General features: G+C 41.5%; 1 protein-coding gene across 1 annotated transcript; it reads left to right on the top strand.

Annotated features, from left to right (window-relative positions):
• Nucleotides 1-4915: 4915 nt before the first annotated feature.
• C6H18orf21 (chromosome 6 C18orf21 homolog) lies at nt 4916-24231 on the top strand. The gene is made up of 6 exons (XM_060781423.2): nt 4916-5128; nt 9371-9490; nt 14428-14450; nt 18561-18763; nt 20244-20377; nt 23823-24231. Exons 2-6 carry the CDS (start codon nt 9414-9416, stop codon nt 23965-23967), a joined length of 582 nt encoding a protein of 193 aa, XP_060637406.2. The 5' UTR covers nt 4916-5128; nt 9371-9413; the 3' UTR covers nt 23968-24231.
• The last annotated feature ends 2189 nt before the right edge of the window (nt 24232-26420 follow it).

Below are 26420 nucleotides of genomic sequence, written 5' to 3'. Positions count from 1 at the left end.
TCAGTTTGAAGGGAAATATGAGATCACGGGTTAAAAACTGGAACTGATGTGGACTAATAAAGCTGCTCTATCAACAAGGAGCTAAGAAGATGTCCTGCTGTGACTGCCATGTGACTACCATGGATAAAACATTCTCCCAGTGATTGTGAGACACACTACTTTGATCTAAGAAGGTAATTTATAAGGAACTCTTCAATGACTGCATTTATCAATAAATATTATAATATTTAGATTGATCAGATTTCTAACCGCAACAATAACAGTCCAAGAAAAAATATCTTGATATCTTGGTTCTTAGGCCTGTCCCTAGGGTTATTTGGGGGCACTGATTCAGAAAATTGCATTGGATAGACCGCATCGACTCTAGTAGTTATTAAGCATGTCCAGATAAATTGGAAAGCCTCATAAAATTCAGGTATATGAGTCGATATTAGAAACATATAGGAAAGGAGGGGGATTTAGAAATTGAAACACCCACCAATCATTTTTGTTAAAATTCTGTAACACTCGGATGCCTCCAAAGGTCAGTTTAATTTTCTGTATAATAAGCATTAAGCAACTATGGCAAAGTCAAGAGACCATAAATCTGCAAAGAGGACTAAAGTAAGTAATAGTATAAATCTGTGCGAAGTTAAAGTTATGCGGTTTAGTGTCATAAAGACAGACAAACATTTAAAGGGATTGCTGTTGTCACTTTTTGGGGGATAAACTGTTTTTGTCTAAACTTTTTAACATCTCCAAAAATCTGTAGATGTATGAATCTTTCTGAAACTTCTGAGGATTGATGCCCTGGTTATCTTGTGCATTGTATATAAAATTCAAGTATATCGCTTTTTAGTTATTAAAAGATCAAGAGAAAGTGGCGAAGATCTGTTTAGGAAGGATAATAATATTGAAGATAGTTTTGACGGTGTGCTGAGTGAATTAGAACCAGACATCCTGAGGAGTGAGGTTGAATGGGCCTTAAGAAGCAGTGCTAACAACAAGGCAGCAGAAGATGATGGGATCCCAGCGGAACTGTTTAAAATCTTGAAAGAGGATGCTGTAAAAGTGATGCATGCCATATGCCAGAAAATATGGAAAACACAAGAATAGCCATCAGACTGGAAAAAAATCAACTTATATCCCCATACCAAAAAAGGGAAATGCTAAAGAATGCTCAAACTTTCGTACAGTGGCACTTATTTCACACGCCAGTAAAGTAATGCTCAAGATCCTGCAAGATAGACTCCAGCAATACATGGAGAGTTGCCAGATGTACAAGCTGGGTTTAGAAAAGACAGAGGAACGAGAGACCAAATTGCCAAGATTCCGCTGGATAATGGAGAAAGGCAGGGAGGTTCAGAAAAACATCTACTTCTGTTTTATTGGCTATTCTAAAGCCTTTGACTGTGTGGATCATAATAAAATGTGGCAAGTTCTTGGTGGTATGGGCATAGCAAATCACCTTATCTCACTCCTGAGGAATCTGTATAAGGACCAAATAGCAACAGTAAGAACTGACCATGGAACAACAGACTGGTTCAAGATTGAAAAAGGCATACGGCAGGGTTGTATACTCTCACCCAGCCTATTCAACTTGCATGCAGAACACATCATGCGATGTGTGGGGCTTGACGAATGCAAGGCTGGGGTGAAAATTGCTGGAAGAAACATAACAACCTTAGATATGCAGATGACACCACTTTGATGGCTAAAAGCAAGGAGGAGCTGAGGAGCCATCGAATCAAGGTGAAAGAAGAAAGCACCCAGTTTAGCTGGGTTGCAGCTAAACATAAAAAAACCCCAAGATTATGGCAACAAGAATCATTGACAACTGGGAAATAGAGGGAGAAAACGTGGAGGCAGTAACAGACTTTGTATTTCTAGGTGTAGGAAATCGGGAGATGCTTACTTCTTGGGAGGAGAGCAATGTCCAATCTCGATTAAATAGCGAAGAGACATCACACTGGCAATGAAGATCCGCATAGTAAAAGCAATGGTATTCCCCATAGTCACCTACGGATGTGAGAGCTGGACCATAGGGAAGGCTGATGCTTTTGAACTGTGGTGCTGGAGGAAAGTTCTGAGAGTGCCCTGGACTGCGAGAAGATCCAACCAGTCCATACTTCAGGAAGTAAAGCCCGACTGCTCATTGGATAGAAGGATAGTAGAGGCAAAGATGAAGTACTTTGGCTACATCATGAGAAGAAACGGAAGCTTAGAGAAAACAATTATGCTGGGGAAATGGAAGGAAAAAGGAAGAGGCAAGATGGATGGATGGATGTGAAGTGACTGGATAGACCTCAAAGTGACTGGATTGACCTTGAAAGAGCAACAAAGTTTTTAAAAATAAAAATGTTGTTTATAAAAAATTTGAAAATTCTCCAAAAATTCATGGATAAGTGAAATGTTCTGAAATTTGGTGGGCTAACATTAGTAAATGTGTTCTGCCATTGTAACAAGTTTTACCCCAATAGCTTTAAAATGAGGGAGATAGGAGCCTCTGAAGTTTCCCCAATTATAGTAATTATGCACAATTACTGTAACAAAATAGTAATGGAATGCCATTTTCCTTCTGTATTTTGTCACAAAGGAAACTGAATGTTTCCTAAACATTCAACCTTCCACATCTCAAAAACTAGTTTTTTAAAGTCCCAAAAGCAAATCTTGATTTTGCCATTTTATATAAGGGACACCATTTTACTATGGCGCTGTATATAGTGGGACTTGAATATCCATGGATTTTGGAATCCATGAGGGGTCCTGGAGCCAACCCTCGCAGATACTAAGGGCCCAGTATGTAATGAATAAATAATTTGAAATTGCCTCCTTATTAGGTAACACACATTCGTCATAGAAAGTGGAAATTTAAGAAGCACTACCTCACACAGAACATTTTAGAGAAATAGAAGATATAATTAATTTGAAAACTGAGAAAAGTCCTAGTACAGCTTTACTATCATTATATAACAATATACAATTGAAAAAGGAGGATAAAGAAGCGATAACAAACTTATTAACAGTAGCAAGACTGCTCATAGCAAGGAACTGGAAAAAAGAAATAAATATACAAATAGAGGAGTGGTACAAGGAAGCATGGAAACTGGCAATAAAAAATAAGCTTACATGTATATTAAAAGTTTAAAAAGGTATATGGAAACAAAGTGATTTTGATGTTGTATGGGGAAAATTTGTTGTAAATGGTTTAAAAAATAAAAAAGGAAAGTTACCGCCACAAGAAGAATTGAGATTTTGGACAGACGATATGTAAAAGTTGTGACTTGAGATGGGGGGAGGGGAGGACAGTGGTGGGAAAAAAAGGGGAAAAAATGCTTAAGCAGAATAATAAGATTATATGTTAAAGAGTGTGTTGAATAATATGTAACTGCTATAAACAAATGTATAACAAATGTAATAACTATGATAAAACAATAAAAATATTTTTTAAAAAGAACATTTTTTGAGTGGCAGTTATCATGGGATCCAGATCAAGAAACCAATGTGCTACTTTGCTGTCAAGACCTGATAGTGATTTTAATTGATTTTAGTTTATGGAATGTTTTATAACTATGTTGTGGCATTGAATCTTGCCGGAGTTGTAAGCCACCTTGAGTCCCCCTGCAGGGCTGAGAAAGGCGAGGTACAAATGAAGCAAATAAATAAATAAATAAATAATGATCTGAAAACATTTCGAGGAAAAAAAGGTAACTGAATCCCACTTCTCAAAGAATCAATCCCACTTCCCTCAGCACACATTCATTTCCTCAGTGTTTTCTGGATTTCAAGGGGACACTTTTCAGGGGATGCTAAAGTGAGGAGGATTTGGGAAACCCACTTTTAAGAGGAACCTCCCCATTGCACAAGCTTGGGCTTCTCGGTTTTAATTTACAACCTTCCAAAATGTAAGACAATATTTTTCTTCTGTAAATGAGAAATTACTATTGGACAGCCCTCTCTCCCCTAAACACCACATTTAATTTTAATATATTTAGGGCTACAACCAACTACACCTGAAAGGAAATCCTATTGAATTCTACGTGTCGGACAGAAGAGAAGACATATGCTCCATTTCCATGCAAACCACTTTCACATAAACCCTACCGCCTTTGTTCACAAACAGGCGCATTAAGAATTGTATCTATATATATAAAAGTTGCAACTATTTATGCATGTATGTGTATTTGTCCCAACAAGGCTCCTACATGGCTTAATGGAGCCGGACCAAACGTAGCATGCCTACCCTTCATTATCCAACTGAATTAAAGAACCACTCCTTTTCTAAGGGAAAGAAAAGGGGCAAAGCAGATTGGCTGTGGCTGGGTGAAAGATTCGCTGTTGCTTGGTTAAGTGGCCTTTGTGATGCGACTGGGAAAGATGGGAGCGAAGCTGATTGGATGTAGGTACGAAACGTGTGTGTGAGGGGAAGGAAGGAAAGAGGAAAAGAAGAGGAAAAAAGGAGGGAAGGAAGGGGAAAGAAAAACGTTCGGAGGGAGGGAAGGAAAAGAGAGAAAAGGGGTAGGTATGAGGGAAGGAAAGAAAGGAAGAAAACGAAGGGAAGAGAAAGGAAAAAGGAAGGAAAAAGCGGGAAGGTGTATGAGAGAAAGCAAGGGAAGAAGGAAAGACGGAAGGAGAATGTGTATGAGAAAATAGAGGGAGAGAAAACGCTACGAAGAAAAGGCATACTTGTGCAACTTGGATATGTTGTAATACCCCACAATAGAACCAGCTCTCCAAGCCAAGGCTCTGTCCGAAGATGCCACACCGAACAGGCCCGCAATGCTTTGCCCATAAAAGAAAGAGGCTTCGGTGACGTAATCAAGGCGCCTTATTGGTGACAGCAGTAGAACGAGACACCTATTCTTTTAACAGGCATTCCTGGGCGCACGCGCGGAAGCGGTCACGTTGGCATCTAGGTCACGTGCCAATCCCGATACGGCGAGAGAGCAGGCACTTGTGACGCCGCCCGGAACGACGAACAGGTTGCTGTTTCCAGTCGGAAGACTTTGGAAGGAGTGCCCTCCGGATCTGATGTCAATCACACTGAAGGGGAAAACTGACATTTTTTTTCGCGGAGGGAGTAGGGCGTTCGTGGGAGCCGAGCTTGAAGAAGCGACGGGTGCCTCGTTGGGCTTTGGGCGGAGAAAAGGTGAGGCGCCAAGGCCACTAGCCGCGGGACTGGAACTCTCTGCCCCGAAGTGTGGTGGAGGCTCCTTCTTTGGAAGCTTTTAAACAGAGGCCTGATGGCCATCTGTCAGGGGTGATTTGAATGCAATATTTCTGCTTCTTGGCAGGGGGTTGGACTGGATGGCCCACGAGGTCTCTTCCAACTCTTGGATTCTATGATTCTATGACTGGGGCGGACTGAAAGTGAAGGAAAAGGAGTTCAGAGGAGGAAATGGGGGGGGGGGGGGAGGGACGGACGAGCGCTCTCCCTCCCCCCTTTGAAACTGAACGAGCGGAGAAAAAAAGAAACGCTTGGGGGATATCGAACGGGGGAGAGAGCCGCACATTCCCTCGGTTTGTTTGCAAACAGCATCAACTGAGTGATGTGGTTTGCTTTGGGATCCCCCCCCCCCCCCCGGTCTCCGTAATATTTTAATTGATGATTACAAAAACACAAAGATAACACAAACATAAAAACATAGAATCATAGTTGGTAGCAACCACATGGGTCATTTAGTCCAACCCTCTAAAGCACACGCAAAGCAGCCTCGACAGATGGCCATCCAGCCTCAGTTTAGACATAATTTAACCACAGTTCCACAACTACACAAATGCCTCTACTTTTAATGACATGTAACTCTAAACTACAAACAAATAACAACAGTAACAATAAAACCACGACTAATGTCTTGAGGCAGTTACAACATAGTCATAATATATCAGCATAAAATGCATGCAGCAGAATATGTGTATCAAAGCACAAGCTACAAAGATCAACAAGTAGCAGCGGCAATAGAATACAAATCCGGAAAAAAGAGCCCTTAAATTCTGACAATTCCTTTAGATGTTGACCTGTGGGGTCCCGCAAGGCTCTATTCTGTCTTGTTTATTGTTGTTGTTTAATATTGCTTTAATTGTTTTTAATTTGCTTTAGGTGTTGTATTGTTATGTTGTGTTTTGAGGCCTTGGCCTTTGTAAGCCGCATCAAGTCCTTCGGGAAATGCTTGCGGGGTACAAATAAAATTAATAATAATAATAATGTTGGAGCTCTTCTGGCAGGTCACTCCACAGTCTTTGAGGCAGCCGATGCAGCTGATGAAAAGCTAGTTGGAGTAAGTATCCCTTTAGATGACCTCAGTGTTCTAAGGGGCAGATTGTACGGGAAAAGGCAACCTGTATGTAACCTGGACCAAAACTGTCTGTGTGTGTACAGGCAGTCCCTGAGTTATAAACATCCAACTTGCAAATCACTCAGAGTTAACAATGGGGATGAGACAACAGGAAGTGAGAGAAATGTACCCCTAGGATGGGAAAATCACTCCCGGAAGATTTATCATGGGGAAAAGGTGTCTCCACTGAAGTTATAGCACCAATCTTCATTTCTACAACAAGCCACATTTTTCAAAACCCAATTATCACAGGGACAGAAAGTTTGGAGAAATCTGAACAGACAGCCAAACAAAATACCACAGGGATATTAACCCTTCCCTATATTATCCAAAGCATATATTTCTGCCTCGAGTTAACTCTTAAAATGTACCTATTTCAACTTACATACAAATTCAACTTAAGATCAAACCTACATAGAATCATAGAGTTGGAAGAGACCTTGTGGGCTATCCAGTCCAACCCCCCCAAGAAGCAGGAAAATCACATTCAAAGCACTCCCGACAGATTGCCATCCACCCTCTGTTTAAAAGCCTCTAAAGAAGGAGCCTCCACCACACTCCGGGGCAGAGTTCCACTGCTGAACGGCTCTCACAGTCAGGAAGTTCTTCCTAATGTTCAGATGGAATCTCCTAATCAGGAAGTTCAGGAATGTTCAGATGGAATCTCTTAATCTCTCTCAGTGAGGAAGTTCTTTCTAATGTTCAGATGGAACAGAACCTATCCTGTTAGTAACTTGAGCACTGCCTTTATACACACACATACACATTTCTCTAATATGTTTTTTCCACTTTATATTGAGATAAATAAATATCTCAGCAGATGATACCATAGAATCATAGAATCAAAAAGTTGGAAGAGACCTCATGGGCCATCCAGTCCAACCCCCTGCCAAGAAGCAGGAATATTGCATTCAAATCACCCCTGACAGATGGCCAGCCTCTGTTTAAAAGCTTCCAAAGAAGGAGCCTCCACCACACTCCGGGGCAGAGAGTTCCACTGCTGAACAGCTCTCACGTCAGGAAGTTCTTTCTCATGTTCAGATGGAATCTCCTTTCTTGTAGTTTGAAGCCATTGTTTCACGTCCTAGTCTCCAGGGCAGCAGAGAACAAGCTTGCTCCCTCCTCCCTGTGGCTTCCTCTCACATATTTATACATGGCTATCATATCTCCTCTCAGCTTTCTCTTCTTCAGGCTAAACATGGCCAGCTCCTTAAGCCGCTACTCATAGGGTTTGTTCTCCAGACCATTGATCATTTTAGTCACCCTCCTCTGGACACATTCCAGCTTGTCAATATCTCTCTTGAATTGTGGTGCCCAGAATTGGACACAATATCCCAGGTGTGGTCTAACCAAAGCAGAATAGAGGGGGAGCATTACTTCCCTAGATCTAGACACTATGCTCCTATTGCTGCAGGCCAAAATCCCATTGGCTTTTTTTGCTGCCACATCACATTGTTGGCTCATGTTTAACTTGTTGTCCACGAGGACTCCAAGATCTTTTTCACACGTACTGCTCTCGAGCCAGGCATTGTTCCCCATTCTGTATCTTTGCATTTTGTTTTTTTCTGCCTAAGTGGAGTATCTTGCATTTGTCATTTTGTTAGTTTTGGCCCATCTCTCTAATCTGTCAAGATCGTTTTGAATTCTGCTCCTGTCCTCTGGAGTATTGGCTATCCCTCCCAATTTGGTGTCATCTGCAAATTTGATGATCATGCCTTCTAGCCCTTCATCTAAGTCATTAATAAAGATGTTGAACAGGACCGGGTCCAAGACGGAACCCTGCCACTTCTTTCCAGGATGAAGAGGAAGCATTGGTGAGCACCCTCTGGGTTCGTCCATTTAACCAATTACTGATCCACCCCACTGTAGTTTTGCCTAGACCAGGGGTCCTAAGGCCCGGGGGCTGGATACGGCCCTCCAAGGTCAACCTAAATCTGAAAGGACTTGAAAATACACAACAATAACACCCTTTCTCATCAGCCAAAAGCAGGCCCACACATCCCATTAAAATACTAATAAGTTTAAATTTGTTAGAATTGTTCTTTATTTTAATTATTGTATTATTTTAAAGTGTTTTTTTGCACTACAAATAAGATATGTGCAGTGTGCATAGGAATTCATTCATGGTTTTTAAAAAAATTATAATCTGGCCCTCCAACAATTTGAGGGACTGTGACCTGGCCCTCTGTTTAAAATTTTTGAGGACCCCTGTTTATACCTTCACACCTGTAAATAAAGTATTTCCCTTTGCCTCAGATATATGATGAAAAGATCTCCATTCTTCTGTATCTTCTCCTTAAGCAACACTGTTAACTTGTCCATATCTATTAGTTCCCACATCTTCACTGTTCAGTCTTCTATCATTGGTGTTTTTATTTGTAAAAAGTCCAAACTATTTTGGGAGCAATTCCAAGAAATTAGTTAATCAAGAATCATTTTCAAACCAGAACATATGCTACTATGACTGTTGGACGATCAAATAATAAAAAATAACATGAGAGAATACATGTGCAAGAATCCTATGTGGTCCACAAGAAAGAAAGATAGGTGTTGTTTCAGTTTTTTAGGACAGAGGTCTTTGGCTTTTGGTAGAAGTTATTTTGTGAGGATTTACATGGGTTGCTAGATGTTAATGTCAGTTATAAATGAGAAATTGCAATGTTACCTTTCACAAGTAAAGGTAAAGATTTCCCCTTGACATTATATCCAGTTGTTTCCGACTCTGGGGGTGGTGCTCATCTCCATTTCTAAGCCAAAGAGCTTCCGTTTTTGTAGATGCCTGCAAGGTCATATGGCCAGCATGACTGTGTAGAGTGCCGTTACCTTCCCGTCGGAGCGGTACCTATTGATGTACTCACATTTGCATGTTTTTGAACTGCTAGGTTGGCAGAAGCTGGAACTAACAGCAGGAGCTCACCCCACTCCCTGAATTCGAACCGACCTTTCGGTCAGCAAGTTCAGCAGCTCAGCAGTTTAACTCACTGCACCACTGGGGGCTCCATGTTACCTTCCATAGATGGCATTAATAAAACCTTTCTGTTTTTCTTTATCTTCAGTATTAGGCTGACGAAGACGAGGTTTCCCTGTTCTGTCAAAGAAATGGGGAGACATCAGTTTTTGGAACTTGCAGCACAGCAACTGGCACAGGCCTGCCCAGCCCAAGCACGCTTTTTACGGTATACCTTGAATATCTTTTGTCTATTTTAGCTATTCTGTCTGTATGTACTGGAATGCTCATATTGCTCATATGAACCGCTACTTAGAAATTTACCAAGCCGGGAGGAGGGGGGGGGGTTCTGCCCAATGAAACTTATAACAGTAACAAGCAAGCATGGATTAGATCGCAGCTGGATACTTTTATCAATGCAGCAAGATTTAGATGCTTCATAAGAAAATACAGACTAGGATCAGCAGGGGGGATTTTTCTTGGTCCAGGCATTCTGCTATCTTCTCTGGATTGGGCTATAAAGATATAATCAAGGAGTGTGTACATAGTCATTGCTTGTTGTGTTCTTCCAAGTTGACTCCAAAATATGGCAGCCCTAGTTAGGATTTTCTTGGCAAGATTTATTCAGACACTTGCCATTGTCTTCCTGTAAGGCTGAAAGAGATTGATGTGTCCAAGATTAAACATTGGAATCTAATGACTGAGTGGCAATTTGAATAGTGTTTCCTGAAGACCTAGTTCCAACACTTGAACCACAGCACTCTACTGGCTCAGGCTCTTTTTGTCACACATGTCAGACCAAAAGTGCTTCTCTTTGCTTTTAGCAATAGAAAGTACTTCTCTCAGTGAGCATGAATATAACAGAGTATGTCTGTGGAGGCATTCACATTTCTTATGTTTCTGGAGTTTGAGCCAAAATAACAGCAACAACTCCGTTCTTAATGTGGCAAGTTTTTTGGTATCTGAATCTGTGATGGTTCTTGTTTACCACTGAAATATGGAATGATATGGTGTATCCTAGGCCCCATTATGTATGTATGAAACTGCAATATATTGTCAGTGTAGAGTAGACTCACATCAGGGAGTTCAGTGATATTTATCTACATAGACCAGATAATGCAGTTTCAAATTGCATTATAATGCAGCAGGGGTCCTCAAACTTTTTGAACAGGGGGCCAGACTATAGTTTACACGGGAATATTGTGAAACATTTGTTTTATATATTGTGAAACATTTATTTCTAATTACAAATAAATGAAATTTTGACTTCAAGCATGTCGTAGCATGGGTAACAGGTTTACTATAATAGCAGGAACCCATGAATATGTTTACTGATCAGCCTATTGGCCAAACTTTTTGGCCAATAGTTTGTGGCAGCCACACAGTTTCTGGATGAGAACGACTACTTTCAAAGTAAGGGCCGCACAATTAAACAGAAAATAACACTTTCAAACCAGGAACAGATTTCTGTTCTACAATTTAATATTACGTTTATTTATACACCACTTTTTGTCTCCACAAGGATTCTGTGGGCCCTTCCAGACGCCCTATATCCCAGGATCTGATCCCAGGTTTTCTGCTTTAAACTAGATTATTTGAGTCTGCACTGCCAGATAATCTGGGATAAACAGAAAACCTAGGATCAGATCCTGGGATATAGGGCCTGTCTGAAAGGGCCCTTCCAAACAGCCATATAACCCAGAATATCAAGGCAGATAATCCACAATATCTGCTTTGAACTGCATTATCAGAGTCCACACTGCCATGTAAGCCAGTTAAGTGTGGATTTTATACAGCTGTGTGGAAGGGGCCAAAATAGCTTACATTTCAATACAATTTTAAATCTACAAATATATGGAACATTACAATAGAATTAAACTTCATTACTATTCTTTAAAACAGGCATGGGCCAGCTTGGGCCCTCCTTCCTCCCAGCCCCTTCCTTCTGCCAGGCAGCAGGATAGAAATTATTATTAATATTATTATTATTAGACATACAATTGGAAGGAACCCCCAAAGGTCATCTAGTCCATCCTCTTCTTTCTGCCAGGCAGGAAGATAGCAATAGTATATTATTATTATTATTATTATTATTATTATTAGACTCCTACACATGGAAGGGACCCCCAAAGGTCATGTAGTCCAGCCCCTTACTTCTGCCCAGGCAGGAAGTTAGAATTAGATTATTATTAGTATTATTATTATTAGACATACAATTGGAAGGGACCCCCAAAGGTCATCTAGTCCAGCCCCTTCCTTCTGCCAGGCAGGAAAATAGAATTACTGCAGGAGCAATAACAACAACAAAAACAATAGTCTCCTGAAGTAAATTGAAGGGCATTGGACTTGAGTTTTGGAGTTGTGGTTTACCTACATTCAGAGAGCACTGTGAACTCAAACAATGATGGGTCTTTACCAAATTTGGCACAAAAACCTGATATGCTGAAAATGGAATACTGGCCTTTGTGTGGCCCTCTTTGCCCTGCTGCTGCTGCTGCTGCTACGGGTGGCTGGATGAAGAGGAGGCGGAGCTTAATCTGAATGGAGGGAGGGAGCGGCCAAGTGCCGAAGGAAAGAAAGAAGAAATGGAAAAGCCAGGAAAGGTGAAGGGAGGGAAGGGATCAAGGCAGAAGGAAGGAAGGAAGGGAGGGGGGAAGAAAGGCAAAAGGAGGGAAGGAAGCATGGAATGCAGGCAAGCAGATCGGGGCCTTCCTGCCCCCACCCCCAGCCCCCGATGCTCCACCTCCGCCTGTAGAGCTCCAGGGTGTCCGAGGCGAGGTGTGCCATGGCTTGGGGCTGCAGGGCTGGCAGGCAGCGGGAGGCGCGCCTGTCTCTCTTCTCCACACTCCTAGCCTTCAGCTGCTCTCCTCTTGCTGCCCTACTGGCCTGCTGCTGGTCTCCCGTCCGGGGGCAACAGGAGTAGCGAGAGGAGAGTGGCCGAAGGCTAGGAGCATGGAGAAAAGAGACAGGCGCATCTCCTGCTGCCTGCCAACCCTGCAGCTCAGCCATGGAGCTCTACAGGCGGAGATGGAGCATCCGGGGGCTGGAAGGGGGGCAGGAAGGCCCTGATCTGCTTGCCTGCCTTCTCGCTCCCTCCATTCAGACCCAGCACTCACAGCGCCCGCGCCTCCGCCTCCCTCTTCCTTCCCAGCCCCCGAGCAGGAGAGGAGCAGCAGCCAGGCTGCTATTGGTTCATCCGCTCCTGCCAGGGGCTGGATAAATGCCCCCGGTGGGCCGGATCCGGCCCCCGGGCCGTACTTTGGGGACCCCTGTAATGCAGTGTTGATGGCACCCCAGGGAAATAAAGAGTGTTCCTGCAGTTTCCAGGCAAGATTCTGGAAAAGACTGTTAAGGAAGTGGTCTGCAAACACTTAGAAACAAATGCAGTCATCGCTAATAATCCACACGGATTTATCGAAAACAAGTCATGCCAGACTAATCTGATCTCTTTTTTCAATAGAGTTACAAGCTGGGTAGATGCGGGGAATGCCATGGATGTAGCGTACCTGGACTTCAGTAAGGCTTTCAACAAGGTCCCCCGTGACCTTCTGGCAAACAAACTAGTCCAATGTGGGCTAGACAAAACTATGGTTAGGTGGATCTGTAATTGGTTAAATGGACGAACCCAGAGGGTGCTCACCAATGCTTCCTCTTCATCCTGGAAAGAAGTAACGAGCGGAGTGCCGCAGGGTTCCGTCCTGGACCTGGTCCTGTTCAACATCTTTATTAATGACTTTGATGAAGGGTTAGAAGGCATGATCATCACGTTTGCAGATGACCAAATTGCGATTAATAGCCAATACTCCAGAGGACAGGAGCAGAATTCAAAACGATCTTGACAGATTAGAGAGATGGGCCAAAACTAACAAAATGAAGTTCAACAGGGACAAATGCAAGATACTCCACTTAGGCTGAAAAAATAAAATGCATAGATACATAATGGGGGACACGTGGCTCGAGAGCAGTACATGTGAAAAAGATCTTGGGGTCCTCGTGGACAACAAGTTAAACATGAGCCAACAATGTGAAGCAGCGGCAAAAAAGCCAATGGGATTTTGGCCTGCATCAATAGGAGTATAGTGTCTAGGTCCAGGGAAGTAATGCTACCTCTCTATTCTGCCTTGGTTAGACCACACCTGGAATATTGTGTCCAATTCTGAGCACCACAGCTGGAAAGTGTCCAGAGGAGGGCAACTAAATGATCAAGGGCGTGGAGAACAAGCCCTATGAGGAGCAGCTTAAAGAGTTGAGCATGTTTAGATTGTAGAAGAGAAGGCTGAGAAGAGACATGATAGCCATGTATAAATGTGTGAGAGGAAGTCAAAGGGAGGAGGGAGCAAGCTTGCTTTCTGCTGCCCTGTAGACTAGGACGCGGAACAATGGCTGCAAACTACAAGAAAGGAGATTCCATCTGAATATGAGGAAGAATTTCCTGACTGTGAGAGCTGTTCAGCAGTGGAACTCTCTGCCCAGGCTGTTTGGTTGTGCATTTAAGTAATCAGATCTAATTTGCCAAATAGTCACTGTTGAATGTTTTTATGTTGAATGTTTTTATATTGTGTAAATGCTATTTTAGACTGTAAGTCGCTCGGAGCACCTTGGTGGAGAGCGACTAATTAAGAAATAAAGTGAAGTGAAGTGAAGGAGTGTGGTGGAGGCTCCTTCTTTGGAAGCTTTTAAATAGAGGCTGGATGGCCATCTGTCAAGAGTGCTTTGAATGCAATTTTCCTGCTTCTTGGCAGGGGGTTGGACTGGATGGCCCATGAAGTTTCTTCCAACTCTATGATTCTATGATATGAATGTTGGATTAGAACTCTGGATTGAATCCATAATGGGCACTTTCCATTCTTTCAGCCTTACAAGGAGGTAGTGGCAAACCTTCTCTAACAAATAGTACCAAGGAACCCCTGTTTGCTGGTGGCTATCTATCAGTCAACTTGAAGAGATATAACAGCAACAAAAATCTGGAGTGGATATCTTGTTGATATTGGCTACTTGAAAAGATTGTGTTTGGTACAAATCAGAACTTTATATGCAATGCTGTGCTTTAATTGCAGTACTATATTGTATAAGTAGTAAGTATTTTGATCTGTGAATAAACTTATTGAAACTGGCAGTTGCATATAAACAATACTACTAATCTTTTTGTCTCTTCCTTCCCCATAGATGGACACTGAGCAACATAGAAGGTAAGTGCCTTGAGACAATACAGAGAACAGCAGCACCTTGATGCGGTTGGGAGGGAGAATCCCCAAACATTTTCCTGAAATCAAAGCACCACTCAACTAACACCCACAGCATCTGCAAAATAATGTGGCCCTATTCACAAATATAAAAGATTTTTTTCTTCCATCTTTCTGCAGCTCACCTATTTTTCAACTGGTCTGAGAGGACAGAGTGTTTTGTATTCAGTTCATCTAGATCTGAAAACTTGAATTATGTGTAGTAGCTATGTGTTCTTATTCTATTTCCTTACCTGTTGTGGGTACAGTCTCCTCTCTGCATGATTTATTCTACTTTCAGCAGATGGAGCAATATTTTAATTGGGGAGAAGACAGAGAAAGTAGGAGCAGTTCTGTTAGCATTTCAATGTTTTTGTGTACCATTTCTCTTTAACAGATAAACTGTTGTTTTTTTTCTCTAGCTCCAAAAATATTCCCCTTTTATTAAGTGATACATGCTAGAGATTCTGATTTTTGACCCTGCTAACCCTGGAATAAATGATTACAGTGTTCCCTCACTTATTGCGGGTGTTAAATTCCAGAACCAGCCGCGATAAGTGAAAATCCGCGAAGTAGAGACTCCTCTCTCCCCCTCGCCCTCTCTCTCACTCAGTTCCTTCATGCACAATGGCGGGGCTGCTCTGTCCAGACCTGCCTCATCAATGCTTTGCCCTGGATGCAGCCGCCTAGCGCAAGGCGCACACTAATTGGGTCGCAGATCGTGCCGCTGGAAGGCGGGCTCTGATAGGATAACACGCACCAGCTTGCTCCGCCTTCTTATTTCGCTTCCCACTCAAAAGCCCCACCTCATGTTTTACTTCACTTTGTTCTGATGGAAGGTGAGCTGTGATTGGGGCGCTGAAAGGGAGGCTCTGATTAGCTAATGCGCACAAACCTGCCCCTCCTTTTTTCTGCCTCCCACGATTATTATTCCCGCCTTCCTCTCAAAAACAATGCCTCATTATGGAAGGTGCACTGTGATTGGGTCGCTGAAAAACCATGAAACAGTGAGTCCGCAAAAAGTGAACTGCAGAGTAGCGACAAAACACTGTATATTAAAAGAAATTTTCAATGAGATTGTATTCGTTGTATTAAGGGTGAGTTTTTTTTTTAGAAGTGAGCTATGATATACTTCTCGCATAATGTTCACACTTTTAATCACTTTTTTAATTAAAAAAAGGGATGAGAGTATCACACTATAAAAATCTGCCTTTGATTCTCCAGTTCCTGTTTATTAAAAAATAAACAAGCAAACAAACAAGCAAACCGACTGCCTTATCTCTGAAAGGAGAGGAGAAGGAATGATCCAGGCTCAAACAAACAGCTCTGTTTTTGTCTGTTTGGTTTTTTAGAATGCCTTGCCTCAGAAGAAAGTGGAAGATTCTCTGTCTCTTCCTTTCTCAGAAGGCAAAGCAGTTTATAAAATCTGAAATTGAGTTCTTTGGAGAAAGGAAAAAGCAGAGCCACACAGACTTCCATTTAATAGGTTTAAAATTGCCTTGCCCTTGGAGAAGGGAGGGGAAATCCGTTTGAAACAGCTATGGGACTATTATGTGAGGAGCAAAAAAATACCAGTTTTGCAACCACAAAAATGGGGGTGTGACTACTTAGACGATCCCTTGTTGTCTGAGTAGGATTGTCTTCCAAGATTGGTGGGTCCGTAGGTGACTGTGGAGTCCTATTCTTAATCTGCATGTTCTCCCGCAGTGAGGGCATTGGTTTCTAGGTGAAAGGGGGTCCCAGTCGAGGTTGCCATGTCGCACCTTCCTCTTGGCATGTTTCTCTCTTTTGCCCTCCTTTCATGCATCTTCAAATTCTACAGCATTGCTAGTCACAGCTGACCTCCAGCTGGGGCGCTCAAGTGCCAGGGCTTCCCAGTTCTCCTCTCTGCATCATTTATGTCTATGCCAGAGTTTTTAAGGTTGGCTTTGAGCCCATCTTAAAATCTCTTTTCCTGCCCACCAACATTCCGTTTTCCGTTCTTGAGTTTGGAGTAGAGCAACTGCTTTGGGAGACGGTGGTCGGGCATCCGGACAATGTGGCTGGTCCAGCGGAGTTGATGGCGGAGGACCATCGCTTCAATCGGCAGTCAGGATGCTAACAGGAGCGGCACTCAGGGAGCATCCCACTCCTCTGTTGCGCCAGCTCCACTGGCTGCCAATTTGCTACCGGGCACAATTCAAAGTGCTGGCTTTAGTCTTTAAAGCCCTAAACAGTTCCGGCCCGATCTACCTGTCCGAACGCATCTCCTCCTATGAACCAGTTAGGACATTAAGATCGTCTGGGGAGGCCCTGCTCTCGATCCCGCCTGCTTCACAAGCACGCCTGGCGGGGACGAGAGACAGGGCCTTCTCAGTGGTGGCCCCTCGGCTGTGGAACGCCCTTCCTGCAGATATTAGATCGGCCCCCTCCTTGCTGGCATTCTGGAGGAAAGTAAAGACCTGGATGTTCGAACAGGCATTCGACTAAGCAGTGTGATTGATTGACTGATTATTGGAACACGGAATAATGGATAACGAGTTTTGGATTCTGATTTCACTGATTAGACCAGATGGATTTGTTATATTGGTGTATTGATGTTTTTGATGCTGATGTTAATTGATGTTAATGATGTTAATGATTTATGATGCTTCTGAGATTTGCAGGATTTTTCGGAGGCAACGCTGATGGAATTGTTCGAGGAGTTGCATGTGACGTCTGTAGATAGTCCACGTCTTGCAGGCGTATAGCAGGGTTGGGAGGACAATAAACAAGCACCTTAGTATCCCTATGGATGTTCCGGTCCTCAAACACTCTGTGCTTCATTCGGAAAAATGCTGCACTCGCAGAGCCCAGGCAGTGTTGTATATTAGTGTCAATGTTGACTTTTGTGGAAAGGTGGCTGCCAAGGTAGTGGAAATGGTCAACATTTTCTAATGTTACACCATTAACATTCTGTATTTCTGGCATTGGAGAGGGATTTGCTGGTGACTGCTGGAAGAGCACTTTGGTTTTCTCAATGTTCAGTGACAGGCCGAGTTTCTTGTATGCTTCTGTGAAGGTGTTTAGAGTGGCTTGCAGGTGAATGCGCACAGGTGACGTTGTCATCAGCATATTGGAGTTTTATAACATGTTGTTGTAACCTTGGCTTTGGCTTTCAGTCTGCTGAGGTTAAATAGCTTGCCATCTGTCCGATAGATGATTTCCACTCTGGTGGGAAGCTTCCCATCAACAAGATGAAGTATCATAGCGATGAAGATGGAAAATAAGGTTGGGACAATAACATCCCTGTTTGACACCTGATTCCACCTTAAATGGGGCACTTCGGGAGCCATTGCTGTCCAAGACTGTCGCCATCATGTCATCATGGAGGAGCTGCAGGATGTTAGGGCACCTGATTTTTTGGAGGATGATCCAGAGAGCACTGCGATTCACTGTGTCGAATGCCTTTGCAAGGTCAATGAATGCCATGTACAGTGGTTGATTTTGTTCCTTGCATTTTTCCTGGAGCTGTCGTGCAGTGAAGATCATGTCCAGTGTTCCTCTGTAGGGGCAGAAGCCGTTCTGGGATTCTGGGGGTGTGATGGCAACTATTCTGCGATGAAATACTGTATTCTTCACTTCTGTAGACCATTTGCTATAAATATTCTGCAAACTCTGTAGAGCTGGAATTTTTAATAATAATAATACTATGTATTTTATCATCTACCAGCAAACTTCAGCACATTCCTTGTCATTGTGGGCCAAAGCTTCAAAGAAATTATCACTTACTACATACACACTGGTGTATGACACATGCATTTTCAATAGTTACAGTTGTACTTAGCATGATGTCCAAGTCTGGCAAGTCCTTGCATTCTGGCCTCTTTCTCCCAAACAATTCAGGGAAACAACCCAAGACCAAAGCACTGAAAATCCACTTGGACATCACAATCACTAAACTACAGACAAAAGGCCTATTGTTTTGTTTGCCTCTGCTGTTGGAAAGAGTAATAAGTTAGCTTGCATAATAAATTGGAACTCTATCAAGAGATCTGGTTTAGCATGCTATGTGAACCCACTTATTGTCAAATACCCTGGCTGTTCTTTTACCCATAGGTAAGAAACCGGAGAATGCTAGCTGGATCTGCGCGTTTTGTTACCAGTCGCTTCTTCCTGGTAATTACAGGGTCCGTCTAATGCCCAAAATAAAAATAACTCCCCGGATAGAGAAATTACTTCACAGGGAAAGAAAAAACTACAGACTCAATTTAAAACAAACAAAGATTTTGGAGAAGTACAAAGAATCAACAAATATTCTGGTGAGGAAATCTTTTCAACAATTACCATGTCTACTTTTGTTCAGCATTTCCCCAGAAGACAGGAACAAAAGGAAATGTTTTCAAAATTATTCTTGATTTGTTTAATTATTCTCCTTCCCTCATAGGAACATTGACAGAACTTAAATGGTTTCTTCTTAATTGAAGTTCTTAAGGGGGGAAATGGAGAGTCCGAAAAAAAGTAGCCCATACTTCTCATACCTCCATTATGACAGTACCCCAAATGGTACAGGCAGCTTTGATTTGATTTCTTCAGGTAAATAAGAGTGATGGCCGTTTAGAAAAGTGTTGTAGCCGTTGGTATAGGTGTGACCAAACTAATCCTATGCTGTTGCATCATCTCTACATGGTGGCTTCAAGATGTCAGTTTATTTAGTTAGTTTTTAAAATAATTTCTTTCATCATGGAACTCAGGATGGTATACCAACTTCTCAGGGGTCTCCCAGCTGGCACTGACCAAACCCCAATCCGCCTGCCTTTAGTACAGTGGCTGTGTGATGAACCACAGCTTCACATTGCTAGGAGAAACTACGCTTTTTTAAAACTTCAGCTCAGGTTGGACTTTGCATACATTTATGGGATTCAGCGTTCTAGATAAACCATATGTGAAAGAATTGTGGCTATACTTATCTGACTTCAGAAGAAACGTATCAGAAATGTTCTTCAGACTTTAGGGTAAGAAACAGCTACTTAGAAATATTTTTTTATTTACATAGATAGAATGAATAAACACCATTTGGGGATCTTGGAGTGGTGTACAGTGGTCTAAAATTAACCAATGCAAAAGAATTAAAAATATCTGTTTGGATATACTTGTTTGAAGAGAAGTCTTCAATAAAACCCAAAAAAGTGCAGATGCATGCCTAATGGTAATTTGAAGGGCCTTTTCTGAACTGGGGATGGATGCACTAAATGGCTAATTCCAAGTGGATCTTGGACCTCTGTGAAACTGTGTTCCTCAAAAATTGTGCTCCTCAAAAAAATCTGGCCAGGATGATAAGATTTGACTTTAGTTCCCTAGTTGTTTATGGTGTTGTAGGAAAGGATCTCTTTAGATATATACTTGTTAGAGGCTTTGTTATCTCTGAGGATTCCTCTACCTATAGGCTTAGATTGAGTTTAACATCTAGAACAACTTCTTGTTTTATTCAGGAAAGAGCCAACAGGATGCAATGGTTAGGACCCGGACTTGGGAGATAGATGTGCTAGTCTCCAGTGAATAGTGAAACTTACTGCATCTGTGAATTAGTTTTTAAAAACCCGATTCATTTTATAAGGTAGTTATAAAGTATTCAGTAGTTGAGCATCTCAGTATACTGAACAGTTGCTCTGTAGTAGTCTCAATGTTAGCAGAATATTCTAGTGATTCAGTCTACTTTTATTTTCTGAGAACTTCATATTCTTCATTTTCCATCAGAGCACAACAAGCTTGACATGAGTTGAATTTTCCTTCTTTCTTTAGTTAATAACCTGCAACGTGTGTGGAAAATCAGCAAAGCATAATGGAAACAGTAGGAGGACGTCATGGAACAAAACTACCCCTGCCAGCCACAATTGGCCTAGATCAAAAAGAGAGACTCCATTCTCAAGTCCAAGGTATTTGTGTCCCTTTCCCATTGATGAATATTAGGGTACAGGACATGAATTCAGCTATGCACAGTACACTGTTATGGAGACCGCCTATGGCAAGTTTTTGCTATGGTTTGTATTTTAGCTGCTATCATCCTGACTTCTTTGGCAAAATATCCATTTTGTTCTGAGAAAGAGTGGACAAGAAGAAGGCCCCTCAATGTATTTTATTGTCTGTATATGTCCTTCCACTTACTAAAATAGAGGGAGTCTATTACATTTAATCATAGAATCCTAGAGTTGGAAGAGACCAGTTCAACACCCTACTCTGCAGGAAAAGTACAATCAAAGCAGCCCTGACAGATGGCCATCTAGATCTGAAGCCCAGAACTAGACACAGTATTCCAAGTGAGATCTGATCAAAGCAGAAGAGAGTGGGACTAGGACTTCCCCACGATTTAGATACTATACTCCTGTTGATGAAAACAAGAATCGCATTGGCTTTTCTAGCTGTTGCACTACTCCGCTGACTTAGTTCAGCATGTGATCTACTAAGATTTCTAGATTTCTTTCTCCCTTGTTTGAAAACAGTGCAATTCATGTGCAATTCATTTTTTTTCTGGCAGGGTGTAGCACTGTTTATTTCTATCTGTTAGTTTTAGCCCAGCTCTTTAATGTAAGGACCCAGAAGCCTTAAACAATGCCAGACACAAAATAAAGGTTCAAACACAGCTTTATTGCATACAAATGGACCTGCAAAGCAATTAACTTCAGTGCTAAGGGTATCAGGAGTAATTTGGCATCAAAAAGAAGTCGTTACAAGAAACAAAAATATAATCCGGATTATAATGCTGCTTTATAATCCAGGTTAAACAAAAACTGAAGCAAACTGCTTGAAAATCGAAATAGCACCAAAACACAGTCACAGAAGCAGGAAAAACGTGGTTTCAAAACTAAGAAATGTTTCAATCACAAAGACATTAAAGTTCAAAGTCCAGAAAAGCCAAAAGCGTAGTCAAACAGGTCCGTGGTCAATCCGTTGGTAAACAAGGCTGGAATGCTGGAATCACCGAGGAAACAGGAGTACAGGAACACATGAAGCTGTAGCCCAGGACCCAAGGTTGAAAGTTGGCAGCACAAAGAATTATGTCCAATAAAGACACTTTGCCTTCTGCGAAGTATAGTCCAAACTGAACCCCCTTTTATCTCAAAGTTCTTCCTCAGAGCTTGATGAGCTCCTCACCCTCTCGTCATCACTCTCAGCTGCCCCCAAACCTGCAGCTGAGTGCCCATCCCTCCACCTCTGCCAACGATTGTCAGGGTTCAGATCCTGCCAAGAATCCCCTGGCTGCCAATCCCCAGTGAACCCCTCAAACTCCTCACTAGAGGTGGGTTGGTTACAGATGTCCCTTATGTGTTGCACACGGGTCCACTCTAATTCCTCCTCTTCTTCCATATCACTCCCAGACGCAGAACTCCTTTCAAACCCAAGGAAATCTTCATCCTCTGTTGGTGCACAAAGTATTTCCCGAATACGTTTCCTTTGTAATTCCCCCTCAGACTCTGGCTCGCAAGCAGCCCATTTTACACCTCTGCTTACTTCCCCATCCCCCATCTCACCATCGGAGAAGCCTGGAAACGTGTCAGTATCACTTGGAGCCATAATGATTTCCCTAATGCGCTGACGCTGCTGTTCTCCCTCCAACTCCAGAGTAGACCCGTTCTCCCTGCTACCAGGAGTAGCAACTCGACCAACACGCTGAACTACAACATTTAATCTGTTAAGATCTTTTTAGATTTTGATTCTGTCCTCTGGAGTATTAGCTATCCCTCCAAATTTTGAATCATATGCAAATTTGATAAGCATGCCTATATTCTGTTGTCCAAATTATTGATAAAGATTATGAATAGCATAAGGCCCAGGACGGAAACCTGTGGTACTCCAGTACTCACTTCTGTAATGGTGGATACACACAGATTCTTATTTAAGTTTCAAGTTGCTACCTCTTATTAGTCCAGCTGGCATCTTTATATTGCTCTATTGGCAAGGAACATGGCCCAGTTTTGAAGCATCTTAATCCACTGCTTCTTAAGCCATGGGTCCTGACACCAAATGAGGTTCCTTCAGTTCAGTGTTGGGGGTCACAAAAATTGGCAACAATTAAAGTTTCTGAATGTTTTGAACATTTACACAGATCTGTTACGCAGTGTTTACAGTGGACTCTGCAGAAGATGGTTCAGCTGTACTTCACAAAAGGGAAATTAAGCCTATTTAGCAAGCTTTGCAAATACTGATTTGCTATCAGAATTGTTGGTTTTTATAACTATTTTATATACCCACATATCTGGGGTCACATAAAAAATTCTGGTGCAGAAAGGGATCCGAAGTGGGAAAGTTTAAACGTGGGAAAGTTTAAGATGAATGGTGAAATGGGTGATGAATACTATTCTTATTCTTATTCTTCACCTGAGGCACACTGTTGATTTTCATGTATGTATCTAAAATCACTTCTGCACTGCCCTATATCCCAGGATCTGATCCCATATTGGAGCCCCCGGTGGCGCAGTGGGTTAAAACCCTGTGCCGGCAGGATTGAAGGACAGGTCGCAGGTTCAAATCCGGGGAGAGGCGGATGAGCTCCCTCTAACAGCTCTCTTCATGTGGGGACATGAGAGAAACCTCCCACAAGGATGATAAAAACATCAAAAATCATCCGGGCGTCCCCTGGGCAACGTCCTTTGCAGACGGCCAATACTCTCACACCAGAAGTGACTTGCAATTTCTCAAGTTGCTCCTGACACGACAAAAAAAATCCCATATTTTCTGATTTAAACTGGATTATATGAGTCTCCATTGCAAGATATTCTGGGATAAGAAGATAATCTGGGTTCAGATACTGAGATATAGGGGCAGGGTGGAAGGGGCCTAAATCTACATGACTGCTTTTGCTTGCATAAGATTAAGTTGACCAGGTATTGGGCTATCAGGCCCCTTCCACACAGATGAATAAAACCCCACATTATATGCTTTGAACAGGGTGGACTCAGATAACCCAGTTCAAAGCAGATATTGCAGGATTTTCTACCTTGATATTCTGGGTCATATGGCTGTGTAGGGCTCAGAGAAAGGATGAGTTGCACCTTCTAGTCATCCACTGGCCTCATCATTACAATATAACACCTTGGAGTTGTTGCAGTGCCTTCCCACTACAACATGGATATGAATACTGACATTTCTTCCTTGTCCCCAGCATGGTGGGGGTACTATAAAAGTACAATAGGATTTAAGAAAAAATGCTGTGATTTTTTAAAAGTACACTGAAGAGAACAAATAATATAGTGTAAATGTTTATAAATGTTTTTCACTAATATGTAATATATTTGTATTGTTTTTATACATAATGAGAAATATAAATATTGCTTCACTGATCTGTAGTAAAAACATTTTTAAATGGTTTTTATTCCCTTTCAGAATTTCTACATCTGGACAATCAACTCCTGGCTCCTCCTCCAAAAATGCCAAAGGCCACTTCACACAGTTGAAAAGACTGCTTTGCCTTGAAGAAGAGAAACAAACGAATAAGAAAGACCTGAAAAGCTTCTTGTTGTCACTTTAGAATCTTAACATTATTAATATTCCTTAATTATAGCTGATTAAAGGAGTCTATCTGTTAATAAAAATGATACCTTATTTGGAAGGGAATATCAATGGGTAAATACAGATATAGTGTGACTAGAGGAGCAATTGTTGACATTTTCTGTTCCTTCCCAAACATTGCTAAATGTATGCAGCAGCACTGCTTGTATATTGTCTGTACAAATACTCATATATTCTGTTTATTTAGCTTTTTAAAATTTTAATAAGAATTTTCAACACTGCAGTTTGATCTTCTGTTGTCTTTGACCATTTCTTTTCCATGAATGAATTAAATAATTGCATATCTGTTCTAGAACAGGCCGAAATAAGCCATTGATGCGGCCCACAAAGGGCTGCCAGTGCTGCTACCCACCAGGACTTCACCCTCCCTGGTGTGTGTAAGGAAGGAAAAAAGAGAAAGAAAGAGAAGAGGGAGAAAGAAAGGTAGGAAAGAGGGAAAGATGGAGGAAGAGGAGGGGGGAAAAGGGAAGAAGGGAGAAAAGGAGAAGGAAGGAGGGAGGAGTGGAAAAGGAGGAAAGGGAAGGAATAAGGAAGATGGAGAAAGGAAGAAATACCAAAAAAGGAAGTAGGGAGAAAGAGAAGGAAAAAGGGAAGGGAAGTAGGGAGAAAAAGGGAAAGGAAGGGAAGTAGGGAGAAAGAGAAGGAAAAAGGGAAGAAAAATAGTAAGCGAGGGAGAAAAGAAAGAGAAGGAGGGAGAAGAGGGAAAGAAGAGGTAGAAAAAAGGAAGGAGGGAGGAAGATATGAAGGAAAGGGAGAGAGAAAGAAAAAAGGTAGGGAGAGGAATGAAGTAAGGGAGGTAGGAAAATGAAGGAAGAAGAGAGAGAAAAGGAAGAAAGGTAGAGAAGAAACAGAAGGAAGAAAAAGGACAAAAAGGGAAGTAGGAAAAGGAAAAAATCTAAAAGTGTACTGTAGTGGTTTGAACCTCGGAGTACGATTCTTTTTTTTTTTTAAAAAAAACATTTTTTATTGAAGTTTAAGCAAGACAAACAAAACACATACAAGTAAACAATATCTACAACAGTTGAGGGTCGTATGTATTATTAAGTCCATACCGCCTATATTTATATGATTTCGCATACAATATTTATTTTATTATTTATTTATTTATTACTGCACTTGTAGACCGCCGTTCTCAGCCCTAGGGCGACTCACGGCGGTGTACAACATATAAAAACAGTTTACAAAAAAGGCAATATTTCCAGTATATATACATACCTTCTTACCTAACAAATACAACAACAAAAGTCCCAAACAAACAGATAACCCCCATCCACCTACATACAATATAGTGTGACACACACACACACACACACACATATATAAATTCCCTTTGACTTCCAGGATCTTCAAGCGATCGTGTGTGTTACTTCGTTCCCATCATATCTTAATTCAGCCAGATATCCTGTAATCCAATACATTGTGGCCCTTAGGATTCTTCTATTCCTTCCCTTTTTAGAAATATTTGTAATTATTTTTTTAGAAAGTTAATGAACTTGTTTCAGTCCATATTATTAACTATTACTCTGTTTTGTCTTATTTTCTGAGTTAACAAATCCATATTAATGATGTCCATAGCCTTATTAATTAAAAGTTAATTATTAAATTATTTAATTTTTAATTAATTAATTAAAAATTCTTTTAAAAATTAAAAGAATTAAAAGTTGCTGTATCCTTGTTATTCCATTCGCGGGCTATGCAAATCCTCGCTGCCGTTGTGAGGTAAAAGAAAATGTTGTCATCATTTTTGTTCAAATTAAGGTCAGTCATTCCTAACAGAAAATATTCCAGTTTAAATTCGTAGTTAAGTTGAAACATTTCTCCTAATTTTTTATACACTTCAAACTAGAACTTTTTAATAACTTTACACTCCCACCACATGTGCTTAAACGTACCCACTTTCTTCTCACATCTCCAGCATTTTTTATCGATCTTACCCTTGCTATATTTTGCTAGTTTTTCTGGAGTGTGATACCATAAATAAAACATCTTAAGCCAGTTTTCCTTGATCTCTGTAGCGTATGCGTATTTTAGTTTCTTTTTCCAAACCTCCTCCAATTTTACCATGGTGATCGTGTGTCCTATTATTTTAGCCCATTTAATCATGACTGCCTTTACTTGTTCTTCTTCAGTTTCCCATGCTAAATGTTGTTGATAGTCTTTTGATCAATTTGTTTTCCATCTTAATAATATCCCATAGATTTTCTTTCAGTTCAAATCCTATCTTTCTGTCTTCTTTAAAGTTTTCATTAACTTGCCAGCACTGGAACCAGGAAAACTTGGGTTCTATTGATTTTATCTCCTCCAATGTTTTCATTCTTATTCCCTGATTGCTTACATTGAGCAGTTGCCTAGAAGTCAGCCATCTATCACTGGACATTTCCCTTCTCTGGTCCGCCTCATTTGGCGAGAACC

Source organism: Anolis sagrei, chromosome 6 (assembly GCF_037176765.1).
Source record: "Anolis sagrei isolate rAnoSag1 chromosome 6, rAnoSag1.mat, whole genome shotgun sequence".
In the NCBI taxonomy this organism is placed as follows: domain Eukaryota; kingdom Metazoa; phylum Chordata; class Lepidosauria; order Squamata; family Dactyloidae; genus Anolis; species Anolis sagrei.
Note: the sequence above shows the minus strand (reverse complement) of the source record. Positions and strands in the feature narration are given on the sequence as shown.

Excerpts from the sequence above, each read along its gene's own strand:
- C6H18orf21 (XM_060781423.2), top strand. The coding sequence starts at position 9,414 with ATGGGGAGACATCAGTTTTTGGAACTTGCAGCACAGCAACTGGCACAG. Across the intron at positions 9,491-14,427 it reads GCCCAAGCACGCTTTTTACG|ATGGACACTGAGCAACATAG; the intron begins GTATACCTTGAA and ends CCTTCCCCATAG. Across the intron at positions 18,764-20,243 it reads AAGAATCAACAAATATTCTG|TTAATAACCTGCAACGTGTG; the intron begins GTGAGGAAATCT and ends TTCTTTCTTTAG.